Genomic DNA, 20,808 nt, shown 5'->3' on the forward strand with positions numbered 1-20,808 from the left:
ACCTGTGTAATCTCCTGCGTTATAAGTAGAATTAATATATTCCCTTCGTGAGCAAGCCGTGCGGGTGTTTACTGACTCGTAATATTAACATCAACACCTCGTGCCTTCAAAGATATTACTTAAAGGCTGCTTTTATCGTGGAATATGTTAAACGGGAATAAAATTAAGTTGATTTTTCATTTTCATGTGTTTTGTTTTGTTTAAATTAATCTTACACGTGTTTTGGTTTAAAAATGGCTTGGTATGAGCCTGGTTACATCTGGCGATGAGATTTTGAATCTTATTGACGTTTTTTTAGTGACTGAAATGGCTTAAACCTACATCGAGAACTAGAAAAACTTGTAAGAGGAATCATTCGAACTTTAATGTATATGCTTATAAAAATATACTGTCTTTACGTTCATAGAATGAACGTAAATACAGTGGTTGCGGCGGTCGTGTCGTTCTGTATATGGATTTGTCAACACGACATTGAGGTTCAATCCCAAGGCAGGCAAGGTACCAGTGTGACTTATTCATAATTAAATGTGCTTTTTTATTTTTCTATGACACCACTGACAAATAGTGATGGAAAATATTATCTTAAGGAAACCAAAATTCCGAACATTGCTGGTCTAACCCGTAGTCCGCTAGAATAGTGATCAATGCTCAAACCCTCCCCTTACGAGAACAGGCCTGTGCTCAGCACTGGAACTTAAACAGGCTAGTATAATTGTATTTTTTATACATAATATTATAGAGATAAAAAATACCATTGTTAAATGTAAACTTGTATTACAACAACAACTTTTCTTCGCAATTAATAATATTTATACGTTTCGGGTTACGCATGAAGAACTCGCTATTTCACGGTACATAAACTCAGAAAGATGAAGCCAAAATTTTAAAGTAACGAGTTAACTGCTCGCTACTTTTAGCCACAAACTACAATAATTTACAATTTTAATTATTTATAGAACTAAACATTTTTGCCAATTTTTGTACGAGAGAAAAGTTTTCAAAGATCACCTAACTCAAATTTATCCAATGCGTCCTGAGGGAAAAAAAACAAAGGATTCAAAATCCGATCCACATTTTTCAAATTTTCTTTGGTTTTAATGTTCGATGCAAAATAAATGATTGGTGAAAGCTCTACTAATGGACTCTTACTGGCTTGATGAAAGATTAGTATCTAACCTATATCCATTGCGTGATCCTTTTACAATCTATGATATGGGATCTACTTCTAGCTAAGCAAGGTTCAGCGAAATATCGTATTTTGCATGGAACAACTGACTTCTATTTCTCCAATCCCATTCGATGGGTAAAATAATAATCTCACCCCTACAAAGATGTGCATATGTTCCATTAGAACATTTTGTTGTAGCTTCTTATCATCACTTCTTACCGGCTCCAAAAACCCCCAAACGATTACAAATCAATCTTCCTTTTGTATTAAAAATGCTACATCGGCTTCAAAATTCAAAGAGTGTCTCGAAAGCGGATCGTTCGCCTTTCCGCAACTTTTGTTTATGTTATCAAGTTTATGCATGACAGCCCGTTGTATACTGTAGATAAAGTCGGAACATTGGATATGTGCCAACGGATATGAATTATATTTTTATCATTGAATAACAATGAATATACGCATTGTTTTCCAGATAAATAGCTTCAAATTTTCTGTGGAAGGTGTTCAAGGTTTTCGTTTTGGGATAAAGGTAAAATGTTTTCGTCTTTATGAAAATATTGCAAAGTCAGCCGACGTTGTAACCTAAAATTTTGATCACAGGACATGTTGATTTTCTTTAGAAAAGCATGTCCGACTACCAATACAAATAACCAGTCAAGTGCTAATTACACCCACGATAAACAGAACAACACTTCCTCATCCATCAAATTGAAGACCGTACCAACGGTTCCTCAACCAAATTTTTTTATGAAACTTAAACTTTCACTGTCAAAACTTCAACTAAATGGCTAGTATGGTTCATGAGACCGTCTGATGACAGAGCTATAAACATACGAGGCAACCTGAGTAATAGGGTTTCATATTTACCCATTAGGCATCGCGCAAAGTAGGTCATCTTGATATATTCATCGTTAAAAACTGCACGAGAACCTGCGTCAAGTACTAGGAAGGACACTAAAATGTGTTAAAACATTTTTATATTCTTAAGATATTAGAAGACAAGCAGTAAAGGAATATTACGGCGATGACACGTGGACGTAATGGAATAAAATCGCCAGCTCGCAGTGATCTTGGTCGTTCTTTTTTAGTATGCCGTGTGGGCCAGTAACAGGCTGATATTATTATCTTTTTTATTGGCATATAATAATATCTTATTGCTGTAATAATCTTAGTACAGCAAGACATTTGATGTCGTTATATTTTCAATTTTAAATCTACATTCATGTAAAATTTGTACGAGAATTGAATACATAATGTGCGTAGAGGGTAACTTTAAGAAGCTGAAGGTATGTATTTTAAACAGCGGTCAACTGAGTCAGAAATGGGACGCCGAGGGTTCTGTACAAATAAAAAATGGTAACAAAACATTTTTTTTGTTATCACAATTATAATTTGCGTTAATTCCAACTGTATGTGTGGCAGTTCATGAACAGACACTGCAGCTTTGTGACACACGGATAGATAGCCTTTTTTGAACTTTGGCTTCGGAAACCTAAAAATAATGACACGGCAAGAAGAAGAAGAATACCAAAATCAAATCTAGTTATCCATTCTATGACACCAGTCGAAGCTTTTCATAAACCTAAACTACTAAACACAAACAAAATAAAAGTCCGTTTCCTTATAAACTTGGCACAAAATCCAAGAAAATCACCGATCTATACGAAAACCTAACAACGTGGAAAAGTAATGCAACATTATCAAGCGCGCAATCTATTTTGTTTACCTATGATAATCCAAGTGACTTAACACAATGTGACTACAATCTAACCCTTCACGCCCTTCAAGACGTATTACCATAATATGAATGGAAGATGTTGCATTATTCAGATGCAAGGCGGTCTTTGCAGTTATGAAAGCGGTATAAATAATATTAAATGGAACACGATGGCTTGGATGGCATACAAAGGCTATGAATGTTGGAATAAGTCTAAAATAAATTTTATTGTAACGGGCATTTATATTTTAATTCAAATTCTCAATATGTATGATGTTCATGTCATTTTAATTGTATCGTTGCTTGAAGGTTTCGCATTTTAGATTTTGGGATCATGATTTTTGGGAACAAAGAGAAATTTTGCCAAAACACCATCATTTAAAGAACCCGGAGCAATAACATTGATTCATCTTCAACAACTTTGAAGGTATCTGCAGGTAAGATAGCAAAATATTATTCTTAAAAACTTAAGCGAAACTCTTTAACTCAAAATCCAAAACCAACCAACTTTCCAACAAATCACAAACCCCAATGTATTTTCAACTGAGTAATATTATACTGAGGAACGCGATATCAATTCGAGTTTCTCCGAAGAAATATCCCCTCGTGTTGGATTCCCGAATAACTAGTATTTTCGTATCGAATTCACAAGTCACTAGCGTAATAACATCGATAACGTTCAGTGTAACGTTCGTGCCCCTACTACAGATTTACAAGGTACAGAATTTATTTTACCGTGTTTAGTATTAATAAAATTGTGAACGCTGGATCGTAATTGAAGGTTTGTAGGGGAATGGGAGGCGATAGAGAATGCGATCGACAAATCGCTCGGTGATAAGGAAGAGGTTAGAGATGTTTATTGATTTATGCATGAGATGGTAATGTTTGCGGAACGAAAAACGTTGAGGATTGAATCTGTGGATGGAATCAACTTTTGTATGTCTTTGTTTTCTATGGAATTGTTGTTCTCGTTTAAATTGATTGTTTTTGTTGCAGTTGTAATTTTTATACAGTTAAAAGTAACAACGTTTATTTTGATTCAAAATTGTTTTCACTTTTTAATTTTCTCTTCGCGACATTTTTCTTTTGCGATTTAATTTAGTTCCTCCTTTATTAATGAAATTCTATGAAAAGTCTTAAGTATTTCTTAAATCTTAGTTCTGAAAATTTCATTTTGTAAAGTAATAAGGAATCTGTATAAATCTTGGTCTAAAAATATATTAACACTTACGATCACAAAGCACTTTCATTAGCCGTAATTCGGCTGAGGCAATACCTATTTCTGGAAAATAATCTACAATTTGTTCCAATCCACTTCTTGAGTGGTTACTTCAATTATCGATTTCTTGTTAAATTGTTACTGAGTTCCGTGTTTAGAAATTTTAGTGAAGCATGATTACTTTTTTAAGCCTCTAATAACTTTTCGTTAAATTAGTTTCTTTTGCAATTAACGTGATATGATACTTAAGTACATATGTTTTATTTACTTTAAGTTTTGTGATAATCTGGTTTGTGGATATGATGTTTTCATTTTCGTCATAATCAAAGAAAAAAACAATCTTTCTGTATTGATATTATTTTTACATGTATTGCTTAAAGATCCTAATTATAAAGCTATTGAAAAATGTTTGGCACATTTTCTCCTTCCGCTGTTGAGCCTATTATTAGCAACTGTAATGACTATGTTTAATAAGCTATACTTTTAGCGAACCTTTGAAAAAAAATAATGAATAAACATCGCTTATTGAAGTCTTCTCAATAAATATTGGCGTTCATAAACAGCACTTAGGTACAAGCTATTCTGAACATTAAAAGGACCTGAAAACCGTCCCTGTTTAGAATAAAATTATCCTCGTTTCAACCTCTTTTATTATGAAATGTATTTGAAATTCTCATACATTAGTACAAGGCATGTAAGCATGTCTAATGGAAGAATTTGCATTCCATTTGCCAATATTCCAGACGAGACATTTGACGAAATGTTGGGTACCTAAATGTTTTTGAAGTTGATGTTTCGTGATGTAATTTGAATGGTGTCGTTTCACAACATGTCAAGGTAGCTTAGGGGTTATTAGACTGGTTTAGTCGCTGATTGGAATATACTCATGTGGCGTTTTCATATGGAGACAAAATCTTAAAAATGTGTAGGAATGTCTTATGCCTTTTTTTAAGAAAAATGTTGTAATTATTGAAGAAAACGAAGTGTGGGATTCCATTATGGAATTTCAAATCGCTAACGCGTAATAGAGTAAGCTAAAGCATAAAAGTGAGAAAGTAGAAATTCTATTACGATCCTAAATTTTTTGCCTAAGTAAAATTTTCGCCCTGTTATTAACAGGTTGGTTTCGAAATTATACCAGACCACGTAATTATACCATCTCAAAATGAATTCCAATAAGATATACCCAAAAATGAACACAGACATACAATATTTATCCAACGTTTTTATTAAAACATACTCGAATGAAAAGTATTTTCACGTTCCCTTGTCTTAGCTTGTACGTCCACGTCTGCCATCCAAGAAATATATGGTATAAATATTTGTTCTACAACGTTCTGACGTCAGAACTCTTTTGATACATGTGATATTTTTCGGAGATAGAAATGTTTCATGCTTTTAAGAGATGATCAAATGTCATGTGGGGTAAGGAGCAATTTTGTTGCTGGATTGAATTGTAATTGAAGAACTTTTAATTACGTCAACGTTACCAATTAGAACCTGATTCATGCAAATCTGCTATTGTTAAATTTTCAAACAAATGTCTAACCCAATTTCGATGAAATTTGGGGTTAACTGGAATTTCCTTCATGATAGACCGATAACCTAAGAAAGATGGCTGGCTTGGATCTGGATGCAGAAGGCACATGAATAGAAATTGTAGTGCGACTTGAGGGAGGCATTATACGTCTGATTTTATAGTGGACGGCGACACTTCAATTTCAACCAATCTAGTCTATAGTCTAGTCTATAGTCTTCTCAGGTATTTTAACGATTTTGTCGCTGAAATATTGAAATGTTAAACAAAATTAAGTAAACTGATAGTTTAAAACAATACATAGCATCCGTATCCGCGTTTGCTCTGGCATAAAAGTTCCCCCACGCGCCCAACCTCAGACTAAAATCAAACATTAAACTAAATACGCAAATAACAAAATCAATTTCACTACAATGTAAAACCAATTTAATCTTATCAAAGTAAGTGATACGAACATAACAGCGAGTTGGAAATCAGAAACAAAAACAAGCGAGAAAGGCACGAAGATAAATTGTGTGCTAATTAACTACATGGTCTAAGAACGTCGTATTAATTAAGAGGATATCTGTAACGAGAGCGTAAGTAACTGACTGAACCGAGATCCTGTCACTGGGATGTTTTATTTATTGTATACTGCATTTGTTGGTAGAATTAATTTCTTCATTAATGACTTCGCTGTTCTCCTAATGCACGCTATGGTTTAATAATAGTTTTTTTTGTGTATCGAAGGAATGGGAAATGGGTTAAATAGTTTTGTGATGTAGTTCCAAAATTATATGAAGTGTATTTATTCTTTTTTATAGTGCAGGGTTAAAAAATATCTTTTGATGGTCCTTTGTCGCTGAAGATATTATAGATCTGTTAATTTCCATGTGAGATTTAGTTAAATTGTTTTTTTTGTGGTTAATTAACAAATAAGTATACGTTTATCTATTGAATACCAAAGTAAGTATAATACTATTTAATAATAAATCAATTAATGAAACGCTGCTTCACACGGTCTAGTCTACCGTCTCGCTTTCGAAACTTTAACAGTCTTTCTATGAGAGATTCATGGATCTTTAATATTCGACAACTTTTACTTAAAGATACAAGCTTTGTTCATCAACCAGTACTCATAGTACTCACATCGTACTTACTTAAATTTCCCTCAATACAATTAGAATATAGATAAGTTATAAAAATTCACAGAACAAATGATCGGGCTCATCGCACGAACATTTACCCTGGGTGGGAATCAAACCCACGCCTCTAATATAGAAGACAGTGCCACTAAACACTAGACCAACAAATTCAAACAGGATTAAAAAGTACCTAATTCGTATCAAATCCCCAATCATTACTGTTATCTTATGATTGAATCATTTGATACAGTTTGTCTTATTTCTGATTCAAAGCAACGAATCCCTTGAAATTTCTTCCTTCAGGATCATAGAAATAAAACACAGTTAAGTACTCCTGTTCAAGTACATTGAAGTTTTATAATGGAATATAGTTTAGAGCGACCCAAACTTTATGTTCGTGAAGCGCATGAGATAAGTTCTTAACTCCGTATAAAAGATGCCTGTTTCGACGCTTCACAAAAGGTGTATTATCTTTTATTTTATGAAAACTAAAAGTTGATGTAGTTGAACATTGTCTTTTATTATCTTTGATGTTTAAGACTTTGTACAATACGGGATAGGTAGTCAAATTTGGAGGTAATGTTGTAGGTAATGGTGAGGTTTTGTGGCAGATTGCATTAGATAAGTATTTTTTTAATTTCTGAATCAAATTATGGTGTGTGTAACAGTGTGATACTAGTATTTGCGTTGTATGTTTAGCTTGGTGGTGTGATCGTTCGTTAGGAAACCTTAACCTTAGAATATTTCAAAGGCGTGTTCAAAACAACGTCAGATTATAACGGTTTGTTTGACAACTCTGAAATATGGTTGAAAATCTAAATAAGAACACTATTATAACTTATTTTTTTTACGTCAAAACTATAAATTTTTCTGTATATATCCTTGGTTCACCGTCATGGTCATTCTTTGTTCTATACAACTGAAGGTTAAATGTAATTCCTAGAAGGAAACATGTTGTTCAAAACACAATAACATATTCATCAATTTATACCTCCCTACATATATTCACACTTTAAATAATTCTCTTTACGTCCTGATTGCAAACCTGACTCCATATTTACGAGGTTTGGTTGATAGACTGTATCTCAAACCTCGTGTAGGTTGCAAATGTCGAGGAAAACACATGTTTGCATGCATGCTGCAGTGTTTGTTCGAGTTAGTGTATGATTAGGGACATCAAAGAGATAATTAGTGGGGTGTGTGCTCATTTCTGTAACTGTTATTTGACTGAAAGCAGTTAGTCAATTATAGAGTTAGGTTACCACAGTGTTACCTAACTGGGTACTGGGTATACTATTTCTGGATTGTATACCAACAACTATGATAGGCTTATTTTTTAACGCTATTAATTGATTCAGCAAGATTTGAAGATGGGTGACCTTTTCTTTTTCATTTTACGGAACCCTCAAAGTCGTCAGCCCAATAAGGACGTGGCTTATTTTTGTATTACATACGCGGGTAGAAAATAACGAAAATCTGACCAACAAAATTAAAATCAATTTTAGTGTCAGTATAGGAAAATTGGCATTGTTTTTTTTGGAAAGAAAAAAGGTGTTGCAAAAAACCTGCATTTCCTTTCCAGTTTCAATTCACACATTTATCTTCGTTTCCAAATTGCAATCCAACACAGAGAGGCAAAAGGTCAAACAAAATGATAAACTCAATTCATCCAAGGCATATCAGGCGAGGATTATCTTGACATTATTGTATTGGCAGCTCTCCCCTTTGTTGATAGAACAAGGTATAATCAACCCAAATTTAATCAACTTTCGCAAAGGCGGTGTAGTAATTATTGAAACAACCGTACAAGCCTGTAGAAGTACTAGCAGAAACTGAATAAAGTAAAGTTTTCGTGAGTTGTAAATTTTAATGTATGGCTTGATTGGTTTCGAGAAAAGGACGTGCTGTTTTTTTTTGCCCGACTTGGCGGGTATTAACCATGCCTGTCGAAAGATTATGGTAATTACAAGTGTTGATACTAAGACAATTGGAATGGAATTTTATCAGTAGATATGAAGTTTGAATTTAAAATTGTTTAGATGCAGTATATTGTATTTTTTTTCCACGTTTTTTATTTAACAAATGCACTATAACAACACAACTAATTAAACATTCATAGTTTTATGTCAAAAGAGTAAACAATAAAATTATTTAGGATTTTCTATCACCGTTCTAGTTGTAAATATTAAGCGTAGGAAACGGTCGACTGGTATCGTAAACTGTAGACGTTCCTTGCTATGGGTAAACAGCACATCCTAATATATCGCGACAAATATCCAGTAAAATGATTATCAGAGCCAAAGTTTATGAGCCAAGTAATAAACTAGTGAAAATTGTAACCCTTTTTATGGTTATCGACTTTATAGCTTATACTTCGGGCGTCAACATTTTTGAAGAGGCACTAACGTTTAGGGCATTGCTTATTTATGTATTTATTTAGGGCTTCTTGTTCCGGGCAAAAACTGAAAATTATTTCTAAGACCTTTCGAAAGGCTATATCTCTGACGGGGACCTTGACAGCTAGAATATGAATTTTCACACATGATGTTTTTTTGTTAACGTACTAACAACAAATACAAAAACGATCGAGATTAAGAAACTGCTGTTGCGACCATAAATTTGTTGGGTGACCAATTTTTGCAAATAAAATAAATAATGCGGACAACATCACATACATTGTTCTGAACCTAAAGTAAGTTGCTAAAGCACTTGGGTTATGGAATTCAGATACAACGAAGGTACCACAAGCACCCAGGCCCGAGACAATATAGAAATGTGAATTTTTACATTGACTCGACCGGGGATCGAACCCGGGAGCTCAGAGCTAGCGACACCTTGAAACCGGTGCGTACGCCACTCGACCACGGAGGTCGTCAATCTATTTTACTTCGTGCTATTTGTACGGGAACCTCAGTATTTCAATCAGACTCCAACTTGACTGGTTCTACTTGCTTTTCTTCTTCCGATGTTGAAATACTTTTTAATTTTGACGTGACAACGTCTTAAATTAGGTTGCGGCTGGGAGTCACTCATGAAAAAGTGTAACGCCCGGTAACGTTACGATGAGTCACCGAACGAGAGAGAGGCCCGCCGAATGCCTTGCGCCTCTCTCCCATTCAACTATGATCGGTCTGCCGCGCGCGCAGCACTAGAGAATTAGGCGCATTGAATCGGCGCTTACATGTACAATGTTTTAGTAAACAAAATATATTTCTATAGTTAAAATTTGTGCAATTCTTATTTTCATTAAATTCCTTGTTCCTATTGTGCAATTTAATTATATTCATATCAATAAATATTCTACCGAGAAAAAGACGTTGTCACGTAAAATCTTCGCCCGTAAAACCGACTTTACAGGCAACCATTTTTTCTATCATTTTTGTTTTTCATAACTAATTCGATATTCAGCTACAAGTGTTTAATTGAAAGTCGACCTCACTCACACAGCGCTACAATCAACGATTTGGTTGGGTTACAGTGTAATGAATACACTTGACCGCACGTGGTAATATCATAATATGTTATTATATTAATTCGAACTTCAATAATGTTTACACGAATCATAAAACTGGTTAGCTTTTGTACGTGTTCATGCTCTTTGTTATTGATAAAATGCCTATCGATATGAGAAATACGAATATTTTCAGGGTCTAGTACCAAAAAGTTAAAAACAGAACTCTATTACTGAGGCTCCGCGAACCTACGTCTGTCCGTTTTTCTGTCCATTCGTCGGTTCACCCGTCTGTCCGTCCGTCCATCCGTTCGCGACTAGTTTTTATATCATGAATCGTGATAGCTAAAAAGTTATTTTTTTACAGATGTTATATAAATAAGTATTGATTTAAAGTATTTTTAATATCGCAAAGTAAACGTACATGTAGTTAAACAACAAGAAAACATTGCAAACATTTCTAACGAAAATAAACATTTTCATTATTTTTAGAGACTTTACAAACCATTATATTATACATTTTTATAACCACAATCCACAAACATTAATTTCTACTCCGAATCAGACATGGTTGACGTGTAATGGGTTCACGACATGCATTTCGTGCACCTTTTACACACACGTACGTACAAAGTTGTCACATTTCTATAAAAATCCATAGTTTTTATAAGTACAAAGGTCCTTGATACGTATAAAACGATTGAAGAACCCATCTTAGATCCAACAAACGCTTATTACATTCCAAAGAGCACTCAAATAATTTGTCTCCTTTATTCGATCTATATCTCAAGAGCAATCCAGCCTAACGTTAATAATTTCTTTACAAACTCTTCGCTCACAATCTTGCGCCTCTCATGTGACTATTGTTGCAGGCGAACAAAAGACTATCGTAACATAACTATCCCGATGAACGAGGAGACAAAACGTTGAAAACAGTGATTAAAATGTTCGGGCACAGTTTGCTTTCATTTCGCTTTTATGGTAAGATATTTCTGTATGCTAGGTAAAGTTAAAACTTACAATGAGTTTGTATTCAAAAGATAACGTGATATAGACAGCGATGTAGTTAAACAATCCGTTGTTCAATTTAAAATTGGTATATTTGAAGTATTTCATTTTGTAGATACATGAAAAGTTTTCAAGTCTCGAACATAAAATTTAAATTAAACTGAAATTGAAAATGTCAAAACTGTTCGAACATCACAAAGTTTTCCCGACTGTGTCTCTTTAATTCAATATGAAACCTGACTCATATTACGAAGTAATTCGAAGCAATATTATCGCGGTGTCCTCCAGCATACCGCGAATGCACTTTCCGAATAAATTGTATGGAAAAATGGAGTCAAATATTATTCTTTTTAGCCGTAAGTCAATGTTATTGCATTTTCGTTTGGCATTCCGACAGGATTTCGTGAAATCAAACAATTATTGAATGCGATTGTATAAGAATTTGTATTCAAATTTAACCAAATGCTTTTATTAGGTATTTACATATCGACTTCTATTGTTTCGTAAACCCTGATCGCTGCTATTGTGAAGTTGAATTGTAACCGTCGCTATTATTTAAGATTGATTGTATCTTTAACTTTAAATTGTCCATTCTAGATTTCGTTAATCTGATTAAGTTTGGCAGTAATTGAATTTGAGATCAAACTAATGGTATCTAAAGTTGTGTTTCAAAAAATAAAGTTACCAAATGATTAATATCTTTTTAATCTCGTTTAGATCTATCAATCAAGTTGGTTGACAATGAGATATTAAAATTAATATTTCGGCTTTTTTTCTATTTGGAAAGGCACATGATTTAGTTTGTCATCACATCACATAATCCAATGTAATAAAAATATCTGAACCGTACAAAACATCAAATCCCAGATAAGTACACATAAAAAGGCGAATATATAAAAACCATTACGGATTATAGCGAGAAATTCCCGATTATCATCATACCGACGCGACCTCTGAAATGCTGAAATACGTTTTCCTATGAACAATATGGAGGTTTGGCGTATCGAGGCAACTACGCGTAAGATCGAGTCGGCTTACATTTGGGTGCAATGAACCGTTGTATAGGTGCAGTGCGCGGAAACTGATTTATGACCGTACTATACTTGTGATTAGTTTCGTTGGATATTGTATTGGGATTCAGGTCTTGGTTGTGGTAGTAAAGATTTCGTGACTTATGATACAATTAAACCTTTGATCCATCTGTGGCATAAATAAAAATACCTTAAGGGATCCTTCACTGTCTGGACTAAAAACATCATATACATTGATCATATAATACGAATAATTTTTAATTATTTATTTGAAAGTAAGTTTTCAATGTCACAGCTGTATTTTATATCATCCTATCTTTCTCTCAAAAATACAAATAATAATACCTTATACCTTAAGTAAACGATATCTCTCATCATATTTGTAGTAATTTCGTGATACTAACTTCCCTAATACTATTTCACATCAAGACCTCAATCAAATCCATCCTAAATTATCCCAGACGTTAAGAAAAAGGCTTTTGTCAACAGGATTACGTAAGCAATAAAGGGAAAATTGGGTCAAAACAGGGACATACGTGAGTTGGGTACTGAATATCTTGTTTTTGGCCACAACTGTACCGACATATGAGGGTGACAAAGCATTCACACGAATGCAAGTTGAATAATAAGCAAAGGTAATTAGTCTATGGACCAAGGATCGAGGAAGACTGAGAATGAAGGTTACTCAAGATAATATTGTATCACATGAATTGGGTCGGATATAATTTCTTGTTACTCCACCAATTTCTATTATTGTAAGTAATGTAATTTCTTTGAAGGGATATCTTCTTATTTTTCCTCACTCCCTATTAATTCGTTTTGAATTATTGGCATCAAACGTGTTATTGAGATGAAGGATCAAATTGATGTTTTCGAGTGTAGGTAATAGGACAATAATATTGAAGAATAATTTGGAGGTTAGATTATATTTAGCCTAAAATATCTCTGTCTCTCGCCTTTATATCGAGAATGAGATCGTATACTCGTCACCATCATAATATAATTATATATTAGATATATAAAACCATTTTTTTTTTAAATATTATAAAATCAATCTGAATCTGAAGCAGTAAGCGACTAGACCTCACTTCATTTCAATAATAACCACTACAATAGAGGTAATAAGATTGAAGATCGAATGCTTCTGACACACTGACAAGGACTAATAAAAGAATACTAATATTAGTTTTATATTTGCAGACCTCTTCCTACAATGTTTAAGCCATTCCCTTTAGCAAGAGCTGGAAATGCAACCAACAGAGAAAATATTATTTTTCCTATCAAAGGACTTCCTTACAAGGTTCTCGTTTGCCTTGAACGATCGAGAACAAATACGTCGGGATAGCATCAATGGATATTTTCTACGATTTCCTCCAAAAATATTTCCGTACCTAGCCCAAAGGGGCCGAGCATCCGATGTTATAACACGATGCCTAAAACTGGGATCAAATTGGGAAAATAAGTGATATAAATAGACGCAAAGGTGTATTAATACATACTGGAGAAAATGGTGACCTTGAGACAGGCAGACTGACAAAGCTTTTGATCAAAGATAGATTGAGGGCAAGTTAATTATAAGCAGTTGGTAATTTAAATGGTTAATTATATCCTAAGGGCTTGATTTAAATTTATAAGACTGATACTAATAAGATTTTGTAATTAGTGGGTTAGATTCTGTTCTCGCTATTAAAGTTTTGTTAACTTACGATTTAGCCTTTAAGTTAGGCATTACAATTTTGTTTAAGTTTATACTAATTCTGGGTTAGTCTGTAAACTTGGTACAACATATTAAACTTACAGGACGGGCATGTAGAAAGCCACTGACAAAACTCTCTGCGACGGTAAATACCTTATGATTTTAAACAGACTTCAAAGAGATGTTTAATCATGCTTCCAAATATCCCTCTTGTATATACCCTATCATCAAGAGGCAGAACCATGGCAAGATTTGCCCTCGTCCAGCTAGCATTAGCGTCGGACAGCAGACTTGGGGAAGTCTGCTGAACAAGACATAGGCATGGGCTTTCACGCAGTGCTTCCACGAGCCTCTTAAAAGAAATAGAGAAAGCCTACTTCTACTCGTCACATGAACGAGAACGAGAATTCACGGGAACTACTCGTAAATTGTATCCCGTAATTTGAATGAGTTCACCCTTTGGGGTTCGCGGTGGCCAGCGAAAGTATTTCGCCCTCGGCTATAGAGAACAGAGAAGCATCCCGGTGATTGTAGCCGTGAAAAGTACGGCATACCCTTTCGCTTTCCTCAAGGCGAAGAAGTCCATGAGGATTTAAACCAATTCACAAAAAAATGTTCACATTCAAATGACACTCTAAGATGGTAAGTAGTGATAGGAAAACTATGAAGGCCAACCATTATTTAGTTAAACGAACGAGGGTAGGTATATTGGTTTTATAAAAGTGGTAGTTATTTAATTTATTGACATCAAGCGCCTCATTTTTACACTTTAAACTAATGACACCATAAACCATCAATTCGTGAGTTAAAAACATTTAAGCGAGTTGGCAATCAGATAATAGGACTATATTTTTCATTTATTCCCGTATTGGCATGGGAAGGGGTAATAAAATTCTAGACTACATTCATATCTTACTCAAATCGTCAGGGTTAAAATAATTTAAACCAATGCCAGAAATGGTATAAATTATTTCCGATTAATTTATGAATAATAGGCACACTATGTTTCAATTTATTGGTGTTCGTGATAAATATCTATTGGTATTGTTGGAGTATTATAGGGGTTGCGTTGTTTCTAAGGAATATTTGGTCGGTAGGGAACAATGCTTACGTACACTATAAATCTTTTTAATTTAAGTGCTACTTAGTTTAGTCTTTGAAAGAGAAAATTTCCAGCTTCGTACTGCTTTATAGCTCCTGTTTTGGAAATTGTAAAGAATTGTTTAGACATGATTTTAACCAGGTACTTTTGTCGAATGTTGGAATGATTGCCTATAATTTTCATCTGAGTTCAATTTTTATCCTTATGGGTACAGATTTATCTACCAGTAGAACAATTGCCTACTGGTATGATCATTAAAATTTTCCTTTAAAACAATAAAACCTCTTTAGTTAAGTGATAATTCAGTTTTTTCGGTCTCCACAGCTGAATTTAAAATTTATATTCCGGCGACAGTTCTGTAAATTAGGTTCTCTTTGTTATTTTTGTATGAACAAGTTAATGAGTATTCAGTTATTCAGTAACATTAATTTCGTCTGAAACTAACAATCTACAAATTAGTTCCGTCGCTCCTGGACCCTCGGGAATAACTAGTTGAGTTGTGTGTGAAATAGTTTTAGTAGATGAATAATTAGTTTTTCAACTATGCCCGTTATTTTGCTTTATTGTTTTGTTGAAAAGAATTTATGCGGCTCATTCACCCCTAGACTGTATGCTGGGTATAACGTACTTGTATGTTTAAAAATGATAACTTATATGACGTGGATTCATAGTTGTTTAAAAACGGTATATATTGGTATCGCCTACTAGGTTCGAACTCAACCGGAGTCATTAATCATGAGCTGATTGACATCATCATTATCATCGTTTTATCCTTATCAACAAAATATGCTGATGAACTACATGGTTGAACAAGGAATCACTTATTCAATTCCGATTCATATTTTATTTCAGCTGATTTCTGTATGTCCAGAACTAGCCCAATTAGCCCAAAATTATTAATAATTTTCAACTCACCTTGCACTGGCGTATAAATGTTCATGTACAGACAATCTTCGCTCTGGTTTTTGAGCCGTGGCAGTAATCTTCTCAGGTACTCCAGCCGGCCTTTGGGCATCCTCTCCAGAGCCAGGGTCTCGTTCGAGATGTCGGGTAACCTTTGCGGGCAGACCGGTCCCATTTGGTCTACCGTCTTGACGTCGTCCCACGGTGCTGGCGCTCTGGTTGGCGCGAACCTGGGGATAATGTAATTGTTAGGGTTTGTCTTTTGTGCTTACTTCCAGGTTAAAAGATTTGTCATTATTTACTGGAATTCCCTGAAGCCATAAAAGACCATAGTAGACCCAGGTGTAGATAGCGTGATTGGCTCAACTGGAAAGCACTTGTCCTATAGATGAACCAGGCAGTGGGACAGCATGGGCTTATAATAATAATATGGTCGCCGTTATCGAAAACGATAACTCCTGATATATACTGAAATATATATATAATAATAAATAATTTACTAGAATGGTTTCAAGGTGTTGGGTACAACTTTTACTCTCACATGTACGCACCTTATAAGGTGATAAATAGTGCAGGAAAGTTGAACAAAAATAATATAGTACGTAAAAAAAGTACCAATAACCACCTAAAAAAATAAATGTAGTCCATTCATATTCCTATTGCCCAAATTGCACTTTCAATGAATGCGCAATCAGCAATGTATCATTCATAGGCAAAATTCAAATTTATAGCTCTTGTTTTATATTTCTACAAAAATCAAACTAATTTGGATGTTTCGACGCTTCTGCTATTTTCTTTAGTTCAAAATGAATGAAATATTTTTTGAATGTATCTAGTTAGTCATTCTTTGTAGAACGCATTTTGATTATTTCACCCTTATCAAGCCATGTTTTGTGTAACTGTAGGCTTAGCGTTACAATTAAGTTTTGTTTAATTATTATTACTTGATAAACGCTCCGAAGTGTTTCTGCGCTTATTATAATTTACCGTCATTGAAGCAGATTGTCTGAAGAGGAGTATAATATAAACACAATATTTATTGGTGTACCTGAATCCCACCATCACGTAACTAGTGATGACTGTTGCCGCTTTAATAATAAAGATTGAGGTTAAGCAGCCACTGCTACGGTCTTAAATCCATTGGTGATGAAAATAAATTTAAAGCCACAATTTCACTAACCTAACCGAGTACCTTTTAATTGTACGGAACCTCCAGTGTTAAGAGTGCTAATTATTGACTTGATGTATCTATATTACATGTCATATTACATGTTTTATAGCAATAGTTTAATAATGTATCAATGTTCTTTGTTTGTTTGAAATGATTGGTTTATAATATATATATATACAGATACATATATATATATATATACATATATATATATATTATAAACCAATCATTTCAAACAAACAAAGAACATTGATACATTATTAAACTATTGCTATAAAACATGACACTATAATACATTATTCAGCCCCGATGTCATTAAAATGATAATATCACTCACTTCCGATCGGATCTCGTGATGTTAATAATCGAAGTGATACTGAATTTAAAATCGAAACGAACAAACGTTTTAAAATACATTAGTAGTAACATAGTAGCTTATATAATTTACTAGCTGCTGCCCGCGACGTCGTCCGCGTTGTTAGAAGATATACCTGCCCTGATTTTTCCACATTTTCCATTGTATCTTCGTTCCTATTAGTCGCAGCGTGATTTTATATAGCCTAAAACCTTCCTCGATTAAAGGTCCTTCAACACAAAAATATTTTTTCAATTTGAACCAGTAGTTTCTGAGATTAGCGCGTTCTAACAAACAATCAAATAAACTCTTCAGCTTTACATATTAATATAGATTAAAAATATAATATACATACATTAGCTTATATCATGTATCAAATTACTTAAAGCGCCCGACAACAACTTTTTAATGAATCAATTAATTATTGTTTCTGTAACATATTCAATAACTATTTTTTGCCTCTACTCAGAGGTACTGCCAACAATAGACGTCGGTCAATTCTTTGCGATTCTTTATCTACGCTATAGTAGAATTATCTCAATAGAACCTTATTGCATTTGATTGTTTGTAGTTATTTTAAAGCTCAGGTGCTTGCCACTAATTTCTTTTACTGACTGTACATAGTGTTTATTTTAGTATTTCGATAGTTTTTATATGACTGGATTAATATTCATCAATGCTTTTAATTAAATTTCAACTATAAAGATGTCTCTACAGGATTATTATAAAGCCCCAAAGGACGATTACATTTAAATAACTTGTCATGCGACTGATGGGTACCTACGTAATACTCGTAAATAAAACGTTGACTTAGCTTCTAGCTTCAAAAAATAAATACGTCGACAAATGATTTTCTACTAATTACATTTTCACCTTAAAAATTTCAAAAACTTAGTCTACAAAGGAATGTAATCAAGTAAAATATTTTTTAGAGTTGCTCGGAATAATGTCAAACAAGGTCACAATAAGCCCACGCTTCTATTACCAAAGAACATTTTTAATACTCGCTAATGATTTCTAAAAGTAATTTTTGACGAAACCTTCACTCATTTTTATTATTTCTACATTAAAATTGTTATTCGGGTGATAAATTTCCGTCTGTCTTAAGTCTTGACTCGAAGCTTAATGTAGCTGAGCTAAATGTTATAATTTCTGTAAGTATTTTGACTGTTGTAATTCATATTATGGATCTGTACTTCTAGAACATTATTATCAATTTCACGAGTACCTTAACATAGAATTGTAAAGATCTGGCTCAAATATACGTAATTTAACGATTGATAATAACTGGTATCAGAGTTTCGTTGAAAAACTTTGGTAGGTACATAATTAAACTTATCATTGATTGACCTTCTCACAAAACACCTTCGTTAGTGCCATAAACGATACAGCATAGCTTTATATTTAAAGCATTATATTCCATTTTGACTAACAACACAAGTACACGTCAGCCACAGCGACGAAACAGGAATAACATCCCTCGGGGTTTGATGATAACAAAGCGACAATGAAACTTCAACAATTCTAACTTCAGTTGCAACTAAAATGATATTCTAAACTTGTCTCGTACTCCATAAGAGCTATTATAGTTTCAGTTTAAACTACATCTTCACAAATAAATTCGTTCAAGAAACCGATCCATACATTCGACGTTTTCACTTTAGCGACACGTCGGGAGCTAGCCAAGCGTTTAATAAGATAAAACTGACCGACCATAAAATAGAGGACATACCTGTTTGACCCAGTCGGTGGAGTGGCGTAAGGAACCCCGAGGTACGCCTCTACCGGCTTCAAGTATTTATGTTGATCCATTGGCAATATCACTCCCTGGAGCTTCCCGTATCTCGTTCCAATCACTCTAGTTCTTAACATAGAATTCCTGCCACCAAATCCGTTGCAATTCGAATTTTGAGTCATTAACAGTATTAGCAACAACACTAGCTTCAACTTCTCCTGCAGTCCCAATTTCAATGTCAACTTTCTCTTCAGGTTATTTATCTTATTGTTGTGTAGCTTGACTATCTCCGTCACTATATCTACGTTTACCATATACTGTTTTATTGAATTGCAAATGTGTAGTGACAGTTTATGGGTGTCCATTTTCTGTGAATATCACCTTTGTATACCCATCTCTTTACTAGGTTCCTGTTTTATTTTGTTGTAAATTCATTTGATTTTTTATTACGACATCGTTGGGTCAGTGTTTATTTTGCTGGGTCAGCTTAACAACAGCCATGTTAGTAACTGAAACAAAAGGCATTGTTGTTACTCCAAAGGGTTTTGTTTACAGCACAATATTTAGTTCATGCCAACAACGTTATTATTTGCAGAGATGTAATTAAAACGGATTCTGTAGCAATAAAATGTGAATTAGCACTGGATCTCTCTGGCTTAACAGATTTAAAGCTTTGATCAATTTGTTTAGTCTTTAACGAAAATAAAACCGACTGTTTTTTCGAAGATGTGTCTTCAAATGGTTAGGACTTAACTTTGCATCGTTTAAAAAAATCTTTGGGAAAGCTTTATGTTTTAACTTTTCTTGAAGCTTCAATAACGCTTCAATAAGCTGAGCAATAACGACAAACAACTGAAACTTTAGAAAGAGACAGCTGTATGAACATTAGGTCGTGGAGAAAATCTCAGACATATTTCTTTAAGTCTTAGTAGCACATAATTTGATTATCCATACTGAAGTATTCAGACTGTAGCACGAAGTATTTAACGAAGTTCTGTTTCTCAAGCCAAGAAAAATAATTCCACAGTAAAAACTCACTCATTTAATTTCATTTGTATTCATAAGTATTTTTCTTTGCTGTTGAAATTATGAAATGTTAAGCTTCTAAAAGCCGGAAAAAACATTCGAAATGATTTTGTACAGTGATGTTGAAGAAAAGTTAGTCTCGGTTTTTTGTTTATCAGCAAACATAATTATTATAACAATGGCGTTTTGACTTACAAGTGAGGACTTAGTACTTGTTCAGCTAATATAATATTTACACAGGCTTATAAAATTAATATTTTCATAAAAAACAACACTCAATGTTCTTAATTACGCAGAATGGATATTTTCCTTATGACGGTATAGTATTGAACCAATTAATTTTATAGAACTTGATATCGTACAAGTATCAAAGTAATTAGTTTATCCGTACAAAATAAGCAACGTCAAAAGAGGCTGATGAAATTCCGTGGCACGGCGCGTTTGTAACGAGTAAAAAATACCAGCTCCCGTAGTCGTTACCGGGTGATGATATTTGACCGTTTTCATCCGGGGAACCGGATAGCCTTTGCCCCTGTGCCTCGTTAATATGAATTAATAATATCGT

The 20,808-nt window shown here is 33.9% G+C and overlaps 1 protein-coding gene and 1 long non-coding RNA gene across 2 annotated transcripts in view; one reads left to right on the forward strand and one right to left on the reverse strand.

Moving 5' to 3' along the window:
* LOC113492984 (neuroligin-4, Y-linked-like) overlaps positions 1-20,808 on the reverse strand; it is a 92,137-nt gene that overhangs the window by 15,932 nt on the left and 55,397 nt on the right. The window contains exons 2-3 of the mRNA XM_026870740.1: positions 19,215-19,726; positions 15,969-16,186 (exon numbers count right to left, since the gene is read on the reverse strand). Of these exons, the coding sequence (XP_026726541.1) occupies positions 15,969-16,186; positions 19,215-19,582 (586 nt within the window). The 5' untranslated portion in view covers positions 19,583-19,726. The remainder of the gene's footprint in view (positions 1-15,968; positions 16,187-19,214; positions 19,727-20,808) is intronic.
* On the forward strand, positions 12,450-14,265 carry LOC113492985. Its single transcript, XR_003400539.1, has 3 exons — positions 12,450-12,530; positions 12,745-13,010; positions 13,456-14,265. It is a non-coding gene; the product is annotated as an uncharacterized LOC113492985 (long non-coding RNA).

The sequence above is a fragment of the Trichoplusia ni genome, chromosome 4 (genome assembly GCF_003590095.1).
Source record: "Trichoplusia ni isolate ovarian cell line Hi5 chromosome 4, tn1, whole genome shotgun sequence".
NCBI lineage: Eukaryota > Metazoa > Arthropoda > Insecta > Lepidoptera > Noctuidae > Trichoplusia > Trichoplusia ni.